Below are 21,619 nucleotides of genomic sequence, written 5' to 3'. Positions count from 1 at the left end.
TTTGTTGTTTTGTAATGTAGGGAAATGTTTGAAATGAGTTCAGTTCCCAGTTTCGCACGAATGGGCCACACCCCTCTATTCTTCCTATTTAGATTACAGATAGGTAAATGTGTGTCCCTGCTGCACTGTAATTGTAATAAAAATGCTGCACGGTAAACTGTAAATGAAAATATAAAATTTAAGCACCATTTAGGGTTCCTCAGATTGCCACACTGTGGAGAAAATCAAAATCATTAAATGAATTAAAATGATTCTAAATTATACAAAAAAAGTTTTGAAATATGCCAAAATATCAAGGTATTTCTTTGTAGAATCAGGATTCATATGGCCTTGGAAAACCAGGATGTCTAGACCTGGAAAAGTCATGTAAATTAATAAAATCTTGAAATATCATGGGAATATTTATAGAGAATTTTTCCTAGTTATGCCAAGCTTTCAGATATTTACTGGGTTATTTAAAGTATACTTTTTCTTTGTAATTTTCAGTGTTAACGCACTACTTGCATTATTTATACTTAAAAACGAATAGTGCATAAGTATGCAAATTGGGACCCACCTATATTTTTTACAATTCTTAGAGTAAAAAAAAATTTACGAGTGAAGTGGCTGCAATAAAGTGCACGATGAAGGAGTAAACAAAAACAGTAATCCAACAAGAACACACAGGTGTTATAAGTCGCTGGTGTAGAGATGAGGCAGATACGGATTTCCACAAATAGACGTACTTTTAATAAACAAAGGCAAGGAAACACCAAACATACTTTTAACACAACAGAGAACGGACCGGGAGTGAAGGGATTGGGTCCATTATAAAGGGAGTGCAAATGAGGAAGTCCAGGTGATGATGAGTGAAGATGGGGAGATGACGAGGGAAGTGAGTGCAGGTGTGGAGAACAGGAGGATCATGGGAAATGGAGTTCGGGAACAAGGGATCTGTGACATTACCCCCCCCCCCCGGTAGGCGCGTCCTCGCACCGTGGATAGAACAACCGGGAGGGAGGATGGGCGCCCTGGAGACCTCATGCAGGTGCAGGGAGCGGAGCGGATAGGAACGGAGGTCTCCAGGGCGGATCCATGAACCATGGCGGGTCTGGAGCCGCGGGCAGCCATGGCGGGTCCGGTGCAGCGGGCTGCCATGGAGGGTCATGGAGCATCTGGCTCGGCGGCTGAGACTGGAGCAGAGGGCTTCGCGGCGGCGGCTGGAGCAGAGGGCTCGGCAGAGGTGCATGGAGATTCTGGCTCGGTGACTGGGTGAAGAGGTGTCCAATCCATTCCCTCATACATGATTAAAATTCCAATTGGAACGGGAACGGCAGGCTTGCACAATTGACTCGTACGCATACACAGGTGTTCGACACATGAGCAGTTTTGAGCAATCTCTTGTCATAAGTTTCAACCCATGTAAACATCATTGTATTCTTTCATGCTAGAGTTGTACAAATGAGGGTACTTTCTAACTTCTTCGCAGAATCTGTCGCCTCCATTGTCGCTGTAGCTTGCATGTGTTCCGGTCTGTTCTGTTTATGCAGTTTTTCTTTGACTACCTTGTAATCGACGCCCCCCAGGGCACTGTAGGCGCAGCGCCAGATTTTTGTAACAATGCACATGCGCATTTAATTTTTTTGGGCCAAACTAATTACTGCAAAAAAGAAATAAAATGCGCATGTCTATTGTTACAAAAATCCGGCGGTGCACATACAGTATGCATGTACTCTTCTAATGACGAAATTTGCATCAGACGTACTGTACGCTGACCCTCGCGTATGCATAAAAAGTGAACTATACGTTGGGAATTAAATACACAGAATGAGTAATCAACGGAAAACAGAACAGATGCATAAATTAGGAACTAAAAACAGGGAACTCAGGTAAACCAGAACAGGAAAAACAGAACCAAAACACAATGAAACAAAACAGACAGAATGACACGTTACAAAAAGGTTGAGAACATCTTTTTCTAGATGTTTATTGCAATGACTAGGTGGTGCCAAATGCCAAGTCATTATAAGTGAGTAGTTGAATAATTAATTGATCTGATTAGTTCAAAATAGCTAATTTATTCACAAACAAAATAAGTGTTGTGAGTCCGAAATTGTGTACTGTCTGAGTAGGTACTACATTTGAATTTGAATTTACTTTGCGACCAATAAAAAAATATTTTCTATATAGTATGCATGTAGGTAGTATGAATGTAATCCGGATGTACTACATTTGCCACGTTGTCATGTCATGACCTACCAGCATCAGTTCAACTGTGGATAGTGGATGTGATCACAAACTGTCCATTGAATGAAGTGTCCAATGAGTCTTACTAGGTGCGTCCCAATTCAGAGGCTGCATCCTTCAAAGGCCACAATCGAAGTACGATTGCGTCAGAGTGGAGTGATGAAGGCTGTCCCATTTCGAAGGCTCCTTCAAACACAGCCACCAAATGTGTCCTTTGTTTCCTGCGCGATGGAGAATACAACAGAGGGATCCTTCGTGGCCTTGCCTATCCTAGAATTCATTGTGCACCGGTTACAACGGGATTTTTTGAGAGAAATTGTCAAATTACACTTTTAAACTTAAGTATTGGGTTTCAACTTTCAAATATCTAAAAAGTGTTAAAATAATAATTAAAAAAAAACTTTAAAGCAGTTGACATATCTTAGTAAGATGTGATATTATATTCTTTATTATATACAGAAGAGTAAAAATGGACCATGGTGAACATATTTAAGTCACTTTTCCACCGCATGAATTTTCCCCAGGAACTAGGGATTTTGGGGTGGTACTCTGATGTTTTCAACCACAGGAACTAGGGTCTAATTTAAGTTCCGGGTAAAAAAAAATCCCCTCAGAAAGTCTCTATTCACAACGTAGTACTTTTTCAAACTTGGGAGCTAAACATGCTGATTGGTTGACTCCATGCAGCATTTTATTTCAACCACCATTTTTAAAAGTCTATTGCGGTGCATGCAGAGATGTTTGCTATTCAAATAAATAATGGAGTTTAAAACGACGATGAGGTTAAGGCTTTATTATGCTTATATGTGGAGATCGAAATCTAATGGGAATTGGAAAGTCAGGCGCAGTCCTACATCACAGGACTAATTTCACAGTACCTTAAATGGAAACGCAGGTCTGGGGGAAAAAAGTTCCTGGGACAAATTGTTCTGGGTAATTTCGGTGGAAACGAGGCTTTAGACCAGTGGTTCTCATCCTTTTTCCCAGTGAGCCGCACTATGGTCCAAGTGCAAGTCTCACGGGCCGCATTTCATTTACATATGACGTCACCAATGAAAACCAATCAGATTTAATGTTATGGTATTAGCAGATAATATTATTTTACCTAGATGTTGCACACACAGAAGAGGAGGTGTTTTCTGCTGGCACATGCGGTATTTTATTTCTGTCACATGCTGCAAAATCAACAAATACTATAAGAAATTTGTTTTTGTTTCAGACTGTGTTGAAATGGCACTTCTTCATATCAAAGTGAAACTCTCTTGTTCAAGGTTACACAAATCCCCTGATATTCAGTATGTCACAGAAAATGAGAACAATGTGTTCCACCAAATTAAAACCAACTAGCTGCTGATGCTATGACTTCTTGTTTGCAATGTATTCCTTCATTGGTTTACTAAAATAATGGCTACTATTGGAATTTTGCCAAAGTGCACGCTTGTAAATGTTCGTTAAAACTTTGTGCTCGGTATATAGAAGGTCTGCGCATGTCTGAAAATAATATGATCACGAAAATGATTTATATAAACATTATAGTTCAAACATATTAATTTAATCCATTTTAATTTAATTTAAAAACAAAAATAAACTGTAAAACTGGAATATATACATGTTTTAAATGTGATTGGCATATTGTGGGCCGCATTGGCATTTGTGATGGGCCGCAGGTTGAGAACCACTGCTTTAGGCAGTTTGTGAACCCCATTTTGTTTTCAGACAGTTTAATATACCTTCCAAAAAAAATGTTACTTCTAGGCAACAAGAACAGTCCTCTGTAGGACCTTCGCGGCCTTCAAAGGATGCAGTCTCTGAATTGTGATGCAGCTTATGAGTCACTGAATCATTTTTTCAACTGATTTGGACCAAAAACTCTGATTTATTTAGGAACCTGAAACACCACATACTGAAGGCCGAGGCTTGCCTAAGGCTGGGTTCATATGTGTCTGTTTGTATGATCAAAATTCACCCACTTATGTTTTTACAGATACCTATGCAATTGAATTCAAATTAAATGGAGATTTTTCAGTTTAATATTCTGTGCTATCAACAATTGTTTGATTTTTATTTCTCCTAGGAGAAACACATCTGACAAAGGTGATTCATAAATTCAACATAACTGAACAATCCGATCTCCTGAGCTGTAAAAGAGAAACCTCTGAGCAATTAAATGTTCCTCTGGGTGAGTGCGCTGTGTGTGAATGTTCTAGAATGTGATTCATTAGTTCAGGGATGGAGATTCAACAGATGTTCTGTATCTTTTCACACAGGCATAACTTTAAACAAAGCATGAGTAAATGGTAGGTAAATCTGAATCACTGTATACAATAGTAAATGAGCGCAGATGCACAGAGATCACACTTGTTTCTTCGTCAGGGTTTTTATTCAGAGCTTGATTACACATTCAGACAACGCTGCGGTGTGTGCTATTCTCCTCTCAGCACAGAGAGAGAGACAGAGTGCCACACATGCTCTCTTGCTCTTTGATAACACAATGAAAACATTCTCATTCAAGCATTGAGGACTGTGTAACAGTCTGTGACAGGCACATGCAGGTCCCAGAGACTTACAGCACAGCAAACATTTCATTTTCTCTCTTCGTGAGGTGTTTGTGTAACTGATACTGTCCGCTGGAGTACAAAAGAACAGCAATGGTTTCTATAGAGATTTGACAAGTAAAACATTTGAAGCATATATGCATACTTCGCAAAACCATATCGCAATAATATCCCATAACTATGAAACCGGTACAATATGTATATATAAGAATAACAATATATTCAAGATGTCTTCAAAGTTTAATGATATGTCCAAATATACATTTATATTTCCCTTCATCGTTAATGTGTCTTATGTGACAGAAGTTACATTTTAGGAATTAATTTTAACGGTTCATCCCGACACATATACAACAAAGAGCAGTGTAATGTACTGAAACATACCAAGTATTACATAACAGACATTAAGTGCAAACACATAGTTTATAACGGATGCTGATTAACCTGAATGAGCTCAAGGGTAATTTTGTGGTGATTGGCAATTTGACATTTTCTCATTCAAGCTCATAAAGCTATAGTAGTTAATAAAAGAAGAAATCCTTCATGCAAAGCAACTTAAAGCACAAAGAAATTAAAATAGTATTTAAAAAAAGTAAAATGTAACAAGTGAACCTAGTATTTACTTGTATGTAAATAACAAAAAATATATACATTTCCATATATATATGGAAAATGTTTTTTTAAGTGTAATAATATATCTTATTGTTTTTACTGTATTTTTGATCAATTACATGCAGCATATATATATATATATATAATGCTGCATTTAATTGATCATAAATATTTACAAAATATTATTACATTTAAAGTAGTATTACTTTTTAAAATACATTATCCATTTTATATACATACATAAAATATTTTTGTCAAGCATCTATTATGCAAATTTTTATTACATCAAATGTGCATTTATATATATAATGGAAAATGTTTTTTAAAGTGTTATAATATCTCACAATATTACTTTTTTTACTGTATTTTTGATCAATTACATGCAGCAATATATATATTATATATTTAAAATGCTGCATTTAATTGAACAAAAATATTTACAAATGATTACATTTAAAGTAGTATTACTTTTTAAAATACATTTTCCATTTTATATATATAAAATATTTTTGTCAAGCATCTATTACACAAATTTTTACAAAATATGAGTCTCATCCAAATTTTTTAAATTTTTACATCAAATGTGCATATATATATATATATATATATATATATATATATATATAAAAAATGGAAAATGTATTTTAAAGTGTAATGATATTTCACAATTTTACTGTTTTTTCTGTATTTTTGATCAATCACATGTATAATCATTAATTTGTCCAGTTGTTACATTTTACACTTTTTTTTTTTTTACACTTTAAAAAAAAGTTTTAAAAACTCCAACTTTTTGCCTTCTGTACACATGATTGCTAAACAGGCATGACAAAAAAATATATATAACTAACAGTGAATATAGTTTATGACCTTTCATTTCAACATCGTTACTCTCCAACCCACTTCCCTCTTTCTGCCTTTTAACTCTTTACAGTCTTCTATTAATTCTTGCTAAACATTGCCCTTAAACATTAACAAAAACCAGCCTGGCTGAGTAGATGAGATCAGCCAGATAGAGAATGAAGTTGAGAGCGCTGAGCACCGAGATGGCCAGCAGCTTGTCCCACGAGCACAGGCCGGTGCCGGAGCCACAGGAGTTGGGTCTGTGGCTATGGCCTCCGTGCTTCTCGTTAAACTTATATATGGGCCAGATGATGGTGGCGGACAGATACATGACCACAGCCAGGAGGGCGTATGAAGACAGGAAGCGGGCGAAGGAGAAGGGCAGGCAACCTGTGCACTCTCCCACACACATCACGATGATGGCTGCCGACAAGATGAAGCAGATGCAGTACACAGACAGGCACCACTGGGTCGCCGCATTCTGGTTGTACGATACCGGCTCGCTGATGAAGACGAATATGATGCAGGCGACGAAGGTCTCGCACACTTTTAGCAGCCCTGGTGCTGTGGCCATGTAGCCGGCCACCTCTCCCGGACGAGCCTTGCTGAGACTCACCTCGCTTAAGTACGCGATGGTGGCGAGGCAAGAGAATACGGTAGACGTGATGCGGCAGTTGAATATCTCGGTGCGACCTGCATAGCCCTTCATGAAGTAAAGGGGAAATATAATGGAAGCGGATAGGCAGAGGAGGGAGGCGTAGCAGGCGAATGTGATGGGAAAGTTCTTCCATGAAACAGGGGCGCGGGTCTGCAGGCCAAACATCTCCACTAAGATTATCAGAAGAGTTCCGACAAAACTGAAACTCCAGCAGAACACGCACCAATCACCCGTGCCGTGGGTTAGATTCGCTCCGTATAGAGCTACGCTGAATGCTACACAGGCGAAAACCATGGCAGCCACACGGGCCCACAGGAGAGGCGAGGAACGCAACACCACCGCCATGATGGGCTGACAAAAAGAAGATTTACAGGCCAATTAATGTCAACTGTGAGTAACAGGAATGGATGTCCACTTTTATTCCGTCTCTTCTTGGTTGTCTAGGAGAAAATGAAGAAAAAGTAATCAGTCAGTGGCAGGGATTCACATCAACACCCACCAACCTGCCAAATGAGGGTGGATTTCAGCAGTGGTGTGTAACGCAGCTTCTAGCCGCTTCGGAGGGCTGAATGTTATATATAATATATACAATTTCAATTGTAGTCTTTTAAAAAGGCATCTAAAATAATAAACTAAGTGAAATGTAGTGTTGTCAAAAATATTGTTTTTCTGATACACATCAATACACTCTAAAAAATGCTGGGTTAAAAACAACCCAAGTTGGGTTGAAAATGGACAAACCCAGCAATTGGGTTGTTTTAACCCAGCGGTCGGGTTAAGTGTTTGCCCAACCTGCTGGGTAGTTTTATTTAAACCAACTATTATTTAAAAATTGCTATATGGCTAGCTTAAAATGAACCCAAAATAGTTGGGAAATTAAAAACCAGATGCAATTAGAGACAACAATAATAGACAAAAGGTGAATGTTTATTAATAAGCTTTAATATTTTATTAATATAAATTTAATAGTTTATTAATATAATTGTATTAATAAGCAATTTAATAAATGTTTATTGTTTAATAATTATTCATTGAACATTAATAAATGTTCATTTCCAACATACTTTGGGTTAATTTTAATTAAGCAATACAGTAATTTTTAAACAATAGTTGAGTTAAATAAAACTACCCAGCCGGTTGGGCAAACATTTAACCCTACCGCTGGGTTAAAACAACCCAATTGCTGGGTTTGTCCATTTTCAACCCAACTTGGGTTGTTTTTAACCCAGCATTTTTTAGAGTGTACCGATATAACGCTTCCGATACTCATTTCGCGCAGAATAGAAACATACCACCAGATGCGCTTTCTCTCTCATCTCTTTGTCAGCGAGTTGAGACATAAACCCGCCTCTATTGTTGGTATTGCGCATAATTTTACTCATTCCCGCAGATTTTATGCTCACACCCAAAGTGCATGCACGTAAAGCCGCCTCTCACTACTAAATTGACCGTTCGCAAAGACCCGCCCCCTTTAGTTACTGTTGCTACATCCGAGAAGCCATGCCGATCTTTCAATACATCGCGGAGCAAAGAGGACACTGATAACATGTCGACAGACAAGACAGAGCAGCTTACTTTTGATATTAAACAAAGTCTCGAAATGTTGTCATTTTTAAAGAAATTTGAACAATAAATATCATTTTGTGGCTCTTTAATGTGTCGTGACAGATCGCTGTAGCCCCTCAGCTCAAGCAGCTCGTGAACCGATCATCTCTTCCTACTAGTTAATTTATAGCATCAAATAAACATGAATGAACATCAGAAGGTATGTTGTTTTAACCACGGAAAGACATCAGTACACACCATTTTCAAGTTTAAGTCCACCGATGTTAATCTACTAACTCCCATGACTGCTTTGTCACACAAAGCAGCGGATTCTGTGTTATGATTGGTTAGATCGCCTGTCAATCAAACTCCCGGCAAAGGGTTAATTGAGTTATTTTTCCACTGCTTATTGCACTTAAACTGTCAAATACACAAAAAATAATGTCAAAATGCTGGTCTTGGTAAGTATTCATGTAAACACAATCAGTATGTGTAACAATATAATGGATCGGTGCGTCAGGTCTTAAAGTGACAGCAGCCTAATATACCTGCTGCCAAATTATGAGATAATGTTAAAAATACCTATATGGCAGTTTTCATCCATGGTATTGAATGTTAATGTCAAGCCCTGGTCAGTAGTAAGAAAAAAATATATATTTACACACAAAAATATGAACAAAACATCTATAATTAATAGATTTCTCACATATTAAAGGGATAGTTCAACCCATGTCGTTGCAAACCTGTATGACTTTCTTTCTAGTTCTAGTTCTTCTAGACTAGTTGTGAAAAACCAGAGCCATTGCAGGCACTCATAGTTGATAGATTTAGCAGAAAACTGTGTTGTGTATGATGGGCACAAACTTTTTTAGCTTCGGACTTTGATTCTATCCAGTCGGAGGATATCAAACATATTGAATATTTATGCATTTAGCAGAAATGTCTGCTCAAAATATCAAACATGTTTTGAAAACATATTTTTTTTCATTTGTAATGCGTCTCATACTCCTAGCAATAGAAACCAGGCACATATTTCTACGTGATTTTTGTATATGATGCCAAGAATCTGTTCAGATTATAAAAATCATGTGTTCCTCCCTCATACAGGATTGCAAGAAGAGCTTGAGTAAATCATGACTTGAATGTTTGGATATCAAGTTTGAGTGAGGTTGTTTACTGAGTATAAGCAGAAGTTAATCAGTGATTACAGTAATTTCATTTTGGTCACATGGGTAGTAGAATAATAAGCCATATATTCATGCAAACTAAATGGTCACATACTGAATAAATTGGTGCTCTACAACAAAACGTCTCTGAGTGTCTTTCGGATTCCAGACTGGGAGTCAGTGAAATGATCTCTAATGTATTCGAGCTATTTAGACAAACTCGGCACAAGCGAGACCTTTACTCAACCCTACAATCCATCTGTCATCAACGTCTGTGGGAGGAGCCAGATATGCTAACAATCGGAGCATTGAGACCCCGTCCCACACAGTTCTGTAACAGCCAGGAATACCTCCATCTTGTCAGAGAAGTTCAAGTAAAGAAAAGAGGCAGGCATGTTTACATTTTCGGGTTAAGTGGATGGAGGAGAACATAGTTAGGAAAAACGGGACAAAAGACATGGTAAAAAGCCATGCAGACATGGACAGACAAAAAAGAAGAAGAAGAGGAAAAAAAGCATGTCCTTTCACCTCATGACGACTCATATTTTAAACACAGGCGGGAATAGCTTAGCTGTGAGTCATTTATCCCTTACTCCCTCATTTTTCCCACTTCTCTTGTGCTCTTTCCCTGCCTAGTGTCAAATTTTCCAACTTGCAGATCTATTCCAGATGTTCTGCATCCCATCACACTACAAAATAAGAGGGATGTGAATAGTTTTCCACTGAATTCCCTTTCCTTACTTGCAGTACTACCACACGCCCCCCTTCAAAACTTTTCCCTCTTTTTATATTTCTTTCATTGCCTTTCAGAATTGGTCCCTACAGAAACTGAATAGTGAAAGGAATCTCCTTCGTTTTATTTTTGTCATTTAACACGATGATGAGACTCAAGTTCTCCTTGAGTAACAGAAATTGCCTGTGTCAAGGAATAATAAATCTGTAAATAGATCCAAGGAAAGTATGAGAAAACAGGACATGGCATGACATGGAGACCTAGACGAGGTCAGGCTGAGGCATGCCATAAGTAACTCAATTTTCTCCCTTAATCTGGTTACAGTGCTGTTATTTTCTGTAGCTACAGGAAAGAAACAAGCTCTACTGCCGTATGCGCAGAAAGAATAAAGTGCCTGCTGTATGTTGACTGCCAACAGGTTTAACAGTGGAAAAATGCACGTTTTGTATCATAAACCCATTTGGTCTTATTTAAAATGAAGCCAAAAAAGACTAAGCTTAAATGGAAAACAAAATAAATTCGTTTTAAGTATCATCAAATGAACGGATCAAATGAATAAAATGGCTAAAAGTTGACAAAACATGAAAAATATATTTAGCTAGATATGAGATCATCATCCTAACGTGGGCGTGCCTCTCCACGTGACGCACCTATAATACAAGATTGATGAATTTTACTTCAAAATTAAAACTTTAAAAGTCAAAAATGTTTAAGTAAACTCAGAAAAGTACATTTCTGTCTCCGTCATCATTTTAGATGCAAGATTTTCACGTGCGAGCGCAACATGTGACAGGAAATAATAGGCTATATTTACATTTTATTTAATTTTATTGATCGCACACGACGCCAAAATACTGTAATCATTTCTCTTTAAAAGCATTTTATCGCCATCATCATAATCCAAAACGCAAGTAAAACACTCTTATAAGCTATAAAGAATCTTTGTCAGTAATAAACATAACTGCTGGAAATGTCTGAACATTAAACTCTCGTCCGCCTGTTTCTTACCGGCTTGTCCCGTTATCGGTCTCTCGCAGTGCTGAAACAAGGAGGCGCGGTCTTGGATCTGACTTTTCAATAAGTGAGGACACTTTTAACCCCAGTTTATGAGGGATCCCCTCCACCCACCGCCAATCCGCCCATTACATGCCAAATTAGGTATCTCTCTCTCTCTCTCTCTCTCTCTCTCTCTCTCTCTCTCTCTCTCTCTCTCTCTTTCTTCAACCTTCAAATAAACTGCAAATGCTCCTCACAAGAAATTCAATTCTGCGCATGAGCAGACGATTTACTCTCTCATTCATGCAGTAACTCAGCTGAATTCTTGTTTTATTGGCTAAACGGAACTAAACTTCACCACTATCCTATATCCCAGAAGCCTGGAGGATAACAAGAAATCTGACCTGTCTGTTTAGGATGACCTTCCAATAGTTTAAACAAACATAAAAATGTACTTCCAGGAGCTGAAGACCTCTAATATCCTCCTGACACCCAGCTATGTTGTTTTGTCCTCTCTATAGTATAGAGGATATTATGTTATTAGACCTTACATGTCACAGTTTTAAAGGATTAGTCCACTTTTAAATAAACTTTTCCTGATAATTGACTCACCCCCATGTCATCAAAAATGTTCATGTCTTTCTTTCTTCAGTCGAAAAGAAATTAAGGTTTTTGATTAAAACTTTCCAGGATTTTTCTCCATATAGTGGATTTCAACGGCTACCAACAGGTTGAATTTCAAAATTACAGTTTCATTGCAGCTTCAAAGAGCTTTAAACAATACCAGACGAGGAATAAAGGTCTTATCTAGCGAAACCATCGGTCATTTTTGAAAAAAAAATACAACTGTATATGCTTTATAAACACAAATGATCGACTTGCACATGCTTCCGCTTTCCGTATTCTTCAAAACGCTTATGCAGTAATTTATCAGGAAAAGTTTATTTAAAAGTGGACTAATCCTTTAAGTCTGGATGTCCTGTAAAGAGCATGTTCAGAGCTTTTCAAAGATACCAAATGTTCAGAGGTTTCATGACCACTCCCTCTCCTTGGTCTTTAAAATGGCTGACATTAATTTAGTGAACAAATTTAACACCCTCATATGAGAATATTTTGTGATTTTCATTTAAATATGACTAATTTTATTTTATTATTATTTTTTTTGTCATATATTCACATCTAAGGAAAATGTTATGGGGTTTCAAATTAAAATATGACATTCTGTTACGAAACAAGACATTGATTTAATATATGTCCACTGTAGAGGAGGACTTAAAGCATGTGTATTACGCATTTTGGGAGATATAGGGAAATAAATTCTATATCAATATCGCTATGAAATATTAGATATTATTATGAGAATCTTGCCAATTATTACTCCAGTTCACTTCTTTTTACATTACATATTGCCCCAAAACACATGAATATGCAACTTATATACATTGTATATAATTGGAAAACACATTTATGGCCATTTTCACATACTGCATAAAGCAAAATGGTATATCAAATCATTCTGTTATATCTTTCAGTACATTGCTGAGAATCATCTTTATTCAAAGTTTGGTATCTGAAACCTACAAATTTATTGGCGAATTAAAAAAAAAAAAAAGTCCCATTGTTTTTGCCTTTTCATGTCTATTCATGTTTTATTTTCTGGTGTCCATTTTTCAAAAAATTGTATTTTCCCTATTTTTTTCTCTTTTTTCTGTATAGTCAAGAGGATATGTGCTGAAAATGAATGCTGTCACTCAGGAAATTCCTATCAGGATATGCTGCCACCATGACTTGAGTATATCTTGTGAGACACAAATCTACCCTAACAAAAATAAAAATAAATTGTGATATAGTGTGTGTATATAAGCAAACCTGAGAGTTTGGTCAGTAAAACATCTTTTATCTCCCATAAAAAGGTCTAACTACAGTGCAAACTGACATTCTGGTAAAAGGCCATTGAATAAACTCTAAATGGCCCATATCCGGCCTCTTGGTTGTGTAACTATTGCTATTCTACATCATCAAGCACTACAAGTATCTTAAGTGGATTCTGGTGAGGAGACTTTCACAGAAATGTTAGCAAATCTTTCTTAAATATTTTTGGGTGGTTCCATAGAAGCTGGAAGTATTACAATCTCACTTAAAGGGACAGTTCACCCAAAAATGAAAATTCTGCCATTTTTTACTCACCCTCATGTTGTTTTAGACCTGCATGAAGTTCTTTCTTAAAGGAAGATGTTTTGACGAATGTTGGTAAGCAAACAGCTGTTGGTCCCCATTGACTTCCATAGAGGCTATAGAAAAAAAATACTATGGAAGTCAATGGGGACCAACAGCTGTTTGCTTACCAACATTCTTCAAAATATCTTCTTTTGTGTTCAGCAGAAGAAAGAAACTCATACAGGTTTGGAACAACTTGAGGGTGATTAAATGATGGCACAATTTTTTGGGTATATTATCCTTTTAAGTGCAAGTTATTGAACTAATCTATATTAAAACTAATGCATTTTATATAGTTCTTTAATGCTTGCCATTTGTCACCCATGTTAAAGAAAGATTTGTCAAGATAAAAGTAATTTAGTTGGCTTATCCATGCACACTGATGATAAATATCACATTTGCACTTACAAATACTTTACTACTAAACTAAATAAATGTCCCAGTAGGATATATTGCGAAAAGAGGTGGTGTATATCCGTTTCAACAACATGTTATGTTGTGTTGTAACTTTAACTCGCATTCCAAACCATCAATTGCATCAATAACCTAAAAATCCAAATGTGGTAAAAAAAAAGTGCACACTAGAAGTTATCATGCAATAATAGACATCTCGGTATTTATTTCTGTTGCTAGGATGCAGAGCATGTCACTATGGAAACCAGATGTTTGTTTATGCAGTAATGTGGTTAGAGTGATGTGTGATTCGGAGCACATGTCCGCTTGATGAGAGCTGCTGCAAAAAAACGGAAACAGTGATTCCCCTCTCTCTTCTAACCACTCCCTTCCTCACAAGCTGCTACCATGTTCAGAGAGAAAATATAGACAGAGGAAAATATACGAGAAAGGAAGAGTGTGTACGTAAGAAGATAAAAATAAAATGTGCACTTCTCTTTCGATTTGAGACTCCTGTTTGATGTAACGTAATGTTGTGAACAGTGAGTTGACAAGTCTTCCATGACAACTGGTAATAATGGTAAACTCATGCAAACTAGTATCATTTATTTATTTATTTTCAAAGCTTTATGAAGAAACATATTAAAAACACATACTGTTTTTAATGAAAATTGTATATATAATTAAATTAGGACTGTAAAATAACGTGTTAATTTCGATTAATTAATCTGAGAAAAAATAACGCGTTAAAAAAAATAACGAAGATTAATCCATTCCGTATTGACCTTTGAACCTGGAGCCGTTCTAGCCGACTGTAAAATGAAGGAGGGAGACGAATGCTGTGCTGACGGACAGAAAGAGCTCCTCCCTCGAGCACGCGAGCTCTCTTTATCTTCAAGCATCGTCTTCACACGCTCTCTACCTCACACATAATAATCTAAATCAACTGACACAATGCTAAAAGTTTGTAAGACAGAATCCATGTTTCACGAGGCGCATTCGGAGAATGTTTTTCCTGAATAACCGCTGGGTGTGAATAGTGATCAAAAGAACGTCACCTCATCTTCTCTGACAGGCGCCCTGCACGTGCAGCTGACATAAACCACACTTTCAGTAAACAAAAAGACAATCCTATCCAGTGGTGAAGTGTTTTCTGTGTTGACAAATCTTTTGCGATGTCCGAATAACAGTCGCGATTCGCACGCAACGCATCAACGTCCGCTAATGTCCAATTCGCGACCTAATGACTCATTTGAACAGATTCATTTTAATGAATCATGACAACAACTGATCTGTCCACACGGTCTATAATGAATCATTTACTCGAACAACTCTGAAATGAGAACATAAGTGTGCTTACCCCATTTAGCAAGATTGGTTAGTAAAATTAGCCTTAATAATCCACAATATTTTCAGGTTATTTAAATAACAAATGTGTAGTAAATTAGGCCTACCTATAAAATCAGTTAGTTTAGACTGGAGTGAGGTGAAACCAGAACAAAGCGAGTTGTTGTTAGCTGGTGTAATCAATTGTATATGGTAGAAAATTATATTATAAGTTAATATAACTTCTAAATGCTACTTTTTAATACTTTTCAGGTTTAGCAAAAAAGCATCTTCTCTTACAAAGCTATAAAATCACTACTTTTTTTTGCAAAGAGGGCAAGAAAGAATTACAGTGAGAGTGACGGGTACTTTATTGTCAGTATCGGGCTTGCAGATCACGTGGGTAGGGCACTTTTTACTGTTTGTGTGGATGACCATGTCTGTCACCAACGAAGACGAATTGAAATATTTAATACTTTCACAGCAAAAATGATGTATGCGATTAATTTAGATTAATTAATCACAGAGTATGTAATTAATTAGATTAAAATTTTTAATCGATTGACAGCCCTAAATTAAATATATATAGTGTTTTTTAAAATGTTCAGGATTACAGTCTTTAATCAGACTGAAAGATTTGAAATTATCAAACGGAACAACAGACAAAAGATGACACTAGCCTATTTTAAATGAAATAATTTGTTACACATCTACAATTTTCTTACTCTGTTGCATTATAGATGTTAATAATGTTTGTTATTTTTATTTATTTTTTTATTAAAGTTGCTATACTTTGCTATTGAGAAAAAGGGAAATATAGCTTTTTATTTTGAAACATCTCACTAGTTAGTGACCCTTACAGACCTTGCTAAAGGGAAGTGATTGATGTTGTATGCTACCACCTACTGGTGAGAACCAAAAATGCATGGTGAAGTCACACACTAATCCATGACCTCACTTCAGGGTTCCCCAGTTTAAAGGTTTAGTTCACCCAAAAATGAAAATAATGTCATTTATTACTCACTCTCATGCCGTTCCACACCCGTGAGACCTTCGTTCATCTTCAGAACTCAAATTAAGATATTTTTGATGAAATCTGATGGCTCAGTGAGGCCTCCATAGCAAGCAATGACATTTCCTCTCTTATATTTAAATCAGTTCATGTGTCTACAGTGGTTCAATATATATCATAAAGCGACGAGAATATTTTTGGTGCGCCAAAAAACAAAACAAAATAACGACTTAGTGATGGCCGATTTCAAAACACTGCTTCATGAAGCTTTGGAGCGTTATGAATCAGTGTTCGGAGCGCCAAAGTCACGTGATTTCAGCAGTTTGGCAGTTTAACACGCGATCCGAATCATGATTCGACACAAAAGATTCATAACTGTCCGAAGCTTCCTGAAACAGTGTTTTGAAATCGGCCATCACTATATAAGTCGTTATTTTGTTTTTGGCGCACCAAAAATATTCTCGTCGCTTTATAATATTAATATTGAACCGCTGTAATCACTTGAACTGATTTAAATATGTTTTTAGTACCTTTATGGATCTGTAGAGAGAGAAAAATGTCAATGCAGGCCTCACTGAGCCATACAAAAATATCTTAATTTGTGTTCTGAAGATGAATGAAGGTCTTACAGGTGTGGAACGACATGAGGGTGAGTAATTAATGACAGAATTTTCATTTTTTGGGTGAACTAACCCTTTAATGAAAAGCTAATTAAAAAATAAAAAATAAAATAATGTAAATAATAAAAACAGTCAAAATAAAACACTCTAAATATATATATATATATATATATATATATATATATATATATATATATATATATATATATACACATATATATATATATATATATATATATATATATATATATATATATATATATATATATATATATATATATATATATATATAAAATTGTTTACCTGCATGTCATGTGACCATTAACCGACGTCAGAGAACGTTTAACTTAATTTTATTATTAATTATTATTATTGACTCTTAGGGGGTACTTTAAACATATATTAGGTCAAAATTAGATCACTTCATTTCATGTAAGTATGAAATGACGGGAATATGTTGGTATAGTCTGTATTTCCTCAGGTGTTTCAGCGCGTGACAACTGCAGTGTCAGTCTGAATGCAGGCGAGGGCGGCGTGTCACAACACACATCAGCTGCAATTAAACCTCTGCGATGTCAGGAAGTAACAAGTCGCCAGTGTCGTCAACATTCAGGAGGCGAGATACTAGTCTTCCTTATTTGTCGTTGAAGATTTTTCGTGTCAGTCACGTATGGTGTTAACAGACTAATTGTTTTACCTGTGCCGTGTATGTCGGTTTAGTAATGCAGGTGAACGGCTTTTACTAGTAGTTGACGCGCTAGAAGTTTTTGTCTGGAAAGCACGATAGGGATTTTTCCTTGTTGGAAATGACTCTGCTGTGGATCTCAACAAGGGTGTTTTGAAAAAGGTAAGATTTTTTGGTGTTATTTTGATATATTCTGCTTTAATTTTTTAATTGCCAATCCTTTGAAAGACAACTAGTCAGATTTTCTGAACTGTGAGTAGATGTTGTTAAACGCGTCCTGACGTTTGTGTCGTGTTTGTTGATTATTGGATGCTTTTTATTGCGCTGTTGTTTATATTGAAATACATTTGCTATGCTAGGATGGAATTTGTACTTATGTATTTTTATCTAAATTTCTAATACACACACACACACGCATTAAAAATAGCTATTTATATATATATATATATATATATATATATAACACCCACATGTAAAAATACTTTAGTAAATAGTATAGTTTTACTATAGTAAAGTACTTGGATTCATTTGTTGTGGTAATTCTATAGTTGCTTTAGTAATCTAACAACTATAGTAGCCTAATATAAATAAATTACCCAATAAATAAAGTTTTTTACAGCTATAGGGTATATTATACTACAATGAATACACTACAGTTTACTGTTGTAAAAGCTAAAGTACAGTATGCTGTAGCATTTATTAACTATGGGCCGGTTTCACAGACAGGGCTTAGGCTAAGCCAGGATAAAGCCTTATTTCAGTTAGGTTATTTAAGAAGCTTTTATAAACATACCCTAGACAAAACAATGCCACTGACACATTTCAAGATCTGTCCTTGCAAGTTTCTCTCAGTTAAAACAGCTCAAACATGCATTTTAGTCTAGGAATAGCTTAAGCCTTATCTGTGAAACCAGGGGAAAGTGTTGTAAATACTATAATATATGCAGTGTACTACAATTTACTATTTTTTTTTTCTTGTGGGCAAAAACCTGTTATGAACATATAGGAAACCTTTTGTCACATAATATTTTAACACGGTTCACATCACATGCAACAGTAAGAATAAATTAAAGGATTAGTCCACTTTTAAATAAAATTTTCCTGATAATTTACTCACCCCCATGTCATCCAAGATGTTCATGTCTTTCTTTCGTCAGTCGAAAAGAAATGAAGGTTTTTAATGAAAACTTTCCAGGATTGTTCTCCTTATAGTGGACTTCAATGGACTCCAAACGGTTGAAGGTCAAAATTACAGTTTCAGTGCAGCTTCAAAGGGCTTTAAACGATACCAGACGAGAAATAAGAGTCTTATCTAGAGAAACGATCGGTCATTTTCTAAAAAAATACAACTGTATATGCTTTATAAACGCAAATTATCGCCTTGCACATGCTTCAACTTACGGAACAAACGCGGCGCCAGTTCTGTTTTTTTCTGTACGTTGAATAGGGAAGGCGTAGGACATACAGCGTAAGCATTTTGAAGAATACAGACAGCGGAAGCACTTGGAAGGCGATCATTTGTGTTTATAAAGCAGTCGAAAATGGCCGATCGTTTCACTAGATAAGACCCTTATTCCTCGTCTGGTATCGTTTAAAGCTCTTTGAAGCTGCACTGAAACTGTAATTTTGACCTCCAACCGTTTGGGCTCCATTGAAGTCCACTATAAGGAGAATAATCCTGGAATGTTTTCATCAAAAACCTTCATTTCTTTTCGACTGAAGAAAGAAAGACATGAACATCTTGGATGACATGGGGGTGAGTGAATTATCAGGAAAATTTTATTTGAAAGTGGACTAATCCTTTAACCGAAATAGACAGAGAAAAACAGTAAAGAATAAATAAAGCAGTGCTTAAACGCTGAAATTAAAAATATATATTGTTTGTGTGTCACAGTTTATGCTTATTTAAAAACTGCTTCATTTCTCACATTAGACAAGTATGTACAAGTGCACTGGTGGCCTGACTGCTGTTTCTTGCTCAAACTTGCATTCTTCTCTTTCATCTCCAGATCTTTATCATGCTGTACTCTGCAGTGCGGTATGCTGATGCATGTCTGTGCTTTTAAAGAATGAATGTCACAAACGGCTTGGCGACAAGCGATGAAACGCTCTGCGCTCTGCAAATTTACCCCAGGTTGTCCATCAAACCTGGGCAAGGATGCATCCTCAGGGTCCCAAAAGAGGCAACAGTTGCCACTGTCATCAAGATGGCTCTCACCGCACTTGACCTGGACGCATCCAAGCCTTACGTCCTTGTGGAGGTCCAAGAGTACGGCGGAGAGGAGTGGGTCCTTCAAGCGAGCGATCTGCCCGTTCAAAGAGTCCTGCTCTGGCCTAGAAAGGCCCAAGATAAGCACCCTCAAAGTGACGGATACTTTTTCGCCCTTCAAGAGGGATGCAACGATGGATCCATCCAGTATGACGTTATGAAGTCTGTACGGCGAGAAAAGGTGGCTCAGGGACTTGTGACTCGGGGTTTTGTTGCGCAGCAGCCTCAGGAATACAACGATTTATGTAACCTCCCCGAGCTGACGGAGGAGAGCATCTTGGGAACCCTACGCCATCGCTTCCACAAGCAGAAGATTTACACATTTGCAAGCAACATCCTTATCGCCGTCAACCCCTTCAAGTTTCTCCCCATCTACAATCCCAGATATGTCAAGATGTATGAGAACCACACGCTGGGCAAGCTAGAACCTCACATCTTTGCCGTTGCGGATGCAGCCTTCCACACAATGCTGAACAAACGTGTTAACCAGTGCATCGTCATCTCTGGAGAGAGTGGTTCTGGTAAAACCCAAAGCACCAACTTCCTTATTCACTGCCTGACTGCCCTCAGCCAGAAGGGCTATACTAGTGGAGTGGAACGAACGATTTTGGGGGCAGGCCCTGTGCTTGAGGTAAGTCTTGCTGTGGGTTTGAGGTTTATCACCTATTTATTTTCTACTTTGAAGTCTGGTAGCAATCTAGTTGTAATAGGAAATCAAGAAAGGTGTAAAGTGGGAAGTTATGTTGAGCCCCTGATGTAATTGCTGTTTCACGAGGATTATGTGCATTGGATGAATGGCAGCCTTGTTCAGGGTTCAGCAATAAACAGTGTTTCTTCAACTAGGGGCTTTTTTGCACTTCAAGAGACTTTTAGTCATTTCCACCACATTTCAAATGATGTATTGGGTTTAATAGTGTTTCTGTAGTGGAAATAATGGACATGTTGAGATCAGTCAAGACCAAGACCAAAAGTCAGGATCAAGACCGAATCTTGAGTCCGTAACAAGACCAAGACCGTGAAAATATCATCTTGAACTCAGACTATGTTTTGCTAATGCTTATTTCATAGCTAGAATTTTTATATCCTTTATTCACAATATTATATAACATGTTCAGTATCCAAGTCAGTTTTATTTTAGTATTATGTATATACTTTTATATTAGTATAATTCATATTTAGCTTTTATTTTAACATTTTCAGTTTTAATTTTAGTTTAAGTAATTCTGTTATGTGCTTTTGTCATTTTATTATTTTTGGGGGATTTTAAAATAATTCTATCTAGCTTAATTCTTTTCTATTTCGGCTTTATATTTTAGTCATTTTAGTAATTAAACTTACTTATATCAGGTTGTCAGTTTTAAGGTGATCTTCATATAACAAAAATAAAATAAAAAGTGGACCTATTATGCCCCTTTTCACAAGATGTAATATAAGTCTTTGGAATCCCCACGATGTGTCTGTGAAGTTTCAGCTCAAAATACCCTCACAGATTATTTATTAGCTTGTCAAATTTGCGCCTATTTGGGTGTGAGAAAAAACGCACCATTTTTGTGTGTGTCCCTTTAAATGCAAATGAGCTGCTGCTCCCGCCCCCTTTTCAGTTGCTCAACAACAACAAAGCTGGAGAATCTCACGCAGCCAAAATGAGGATTGTCAGTAACGGTGTTCAGCCTTACATTGTTCAAACCGGAGTCGACACTGATGGAGAGACTCAGGAAGAAGTTACAACTTTTAGATGTTTCTGAATGGTTAGTGGATACATTTCT

The 21,619-nt window shown here is 36.7% G+C and overlaps 2 protein-coding genes across 7 annotated transcripts in view; one reads left to right on the top strand and one right to left on the bottom strand.

The window, feature by feature from the left end:
• Window positions 1–4,594: 4,594 nt before the first annotated feature.
• Window positions 4,595–11,485, bottom strand: myadmb (myeloid associated differentiation marker b). Its single transcript, XM_067362755.1, has 2 exons — window positions 11,344–11,485; window positions 4,595–7,331 (listed from the first exon to the last, which is right to left on the bottom strand). The coding sequence occupies exon 2, from the start codon at window positions 7,234–7,236 to the stop codon at window positions 6,355–6,357; it is 882 nt and encodes a 293-aa protein (XP_067218856.1). The 5' UTR covers window positions 7,237–7,331; window positions 11,344–11,485; the 3' UTR covers window positions 4,595–6,354.
• Window positions 11,486–17,480: 5,995 nt separating this feature from the next.
• myo9b (myosin IXb) overlaps window positions 17,481–21,619 on the top strand; it is a 43,787-nt gene continuing 39,648 nt past the window's right edge. For all 6 annotated transcript variants that reach the window (XR_010892042.1, XM_067364190.1, XM_067364187.1 and 3 more), the window contains exons 1-2: window positions 17,481–17,746; window positions 19,594–20,484. Coding sequence is in view for 5 of the 6 variants with exons in the window: in XM_067364190.1 (XP_067220291.1) it covers window positions 19,654–20,484 (831 nt within the window). In the remaining variant the exon portion in view is untranslated. The remainder of the gene's footprint in view (window positions 17,747–19,593; window positions 20,485–21,619) is intronic.

This window comes from Chanodichthys erythropterus, chromosome 16, assembly GCF_024489055.1.
Source record: "Chanodichthys erythropterus isolate Z2021 chromosome 16, ASM2448905v1, whole genome shotgun sequence".
Classification (NCBI taxonomy): domain Eukaryota; kingdom Metazoa; phylum Chordata; class Actinopteri; order Cypriniformes; family Xenocyprididae; genus Chanodichthys; species Chanodichthys erythropterus.
The sequence above is the reverse complement of the archived record's forward strand: the minus strand, read 5'-3'. Positions and strand labels throughout refer to the sequence as shown.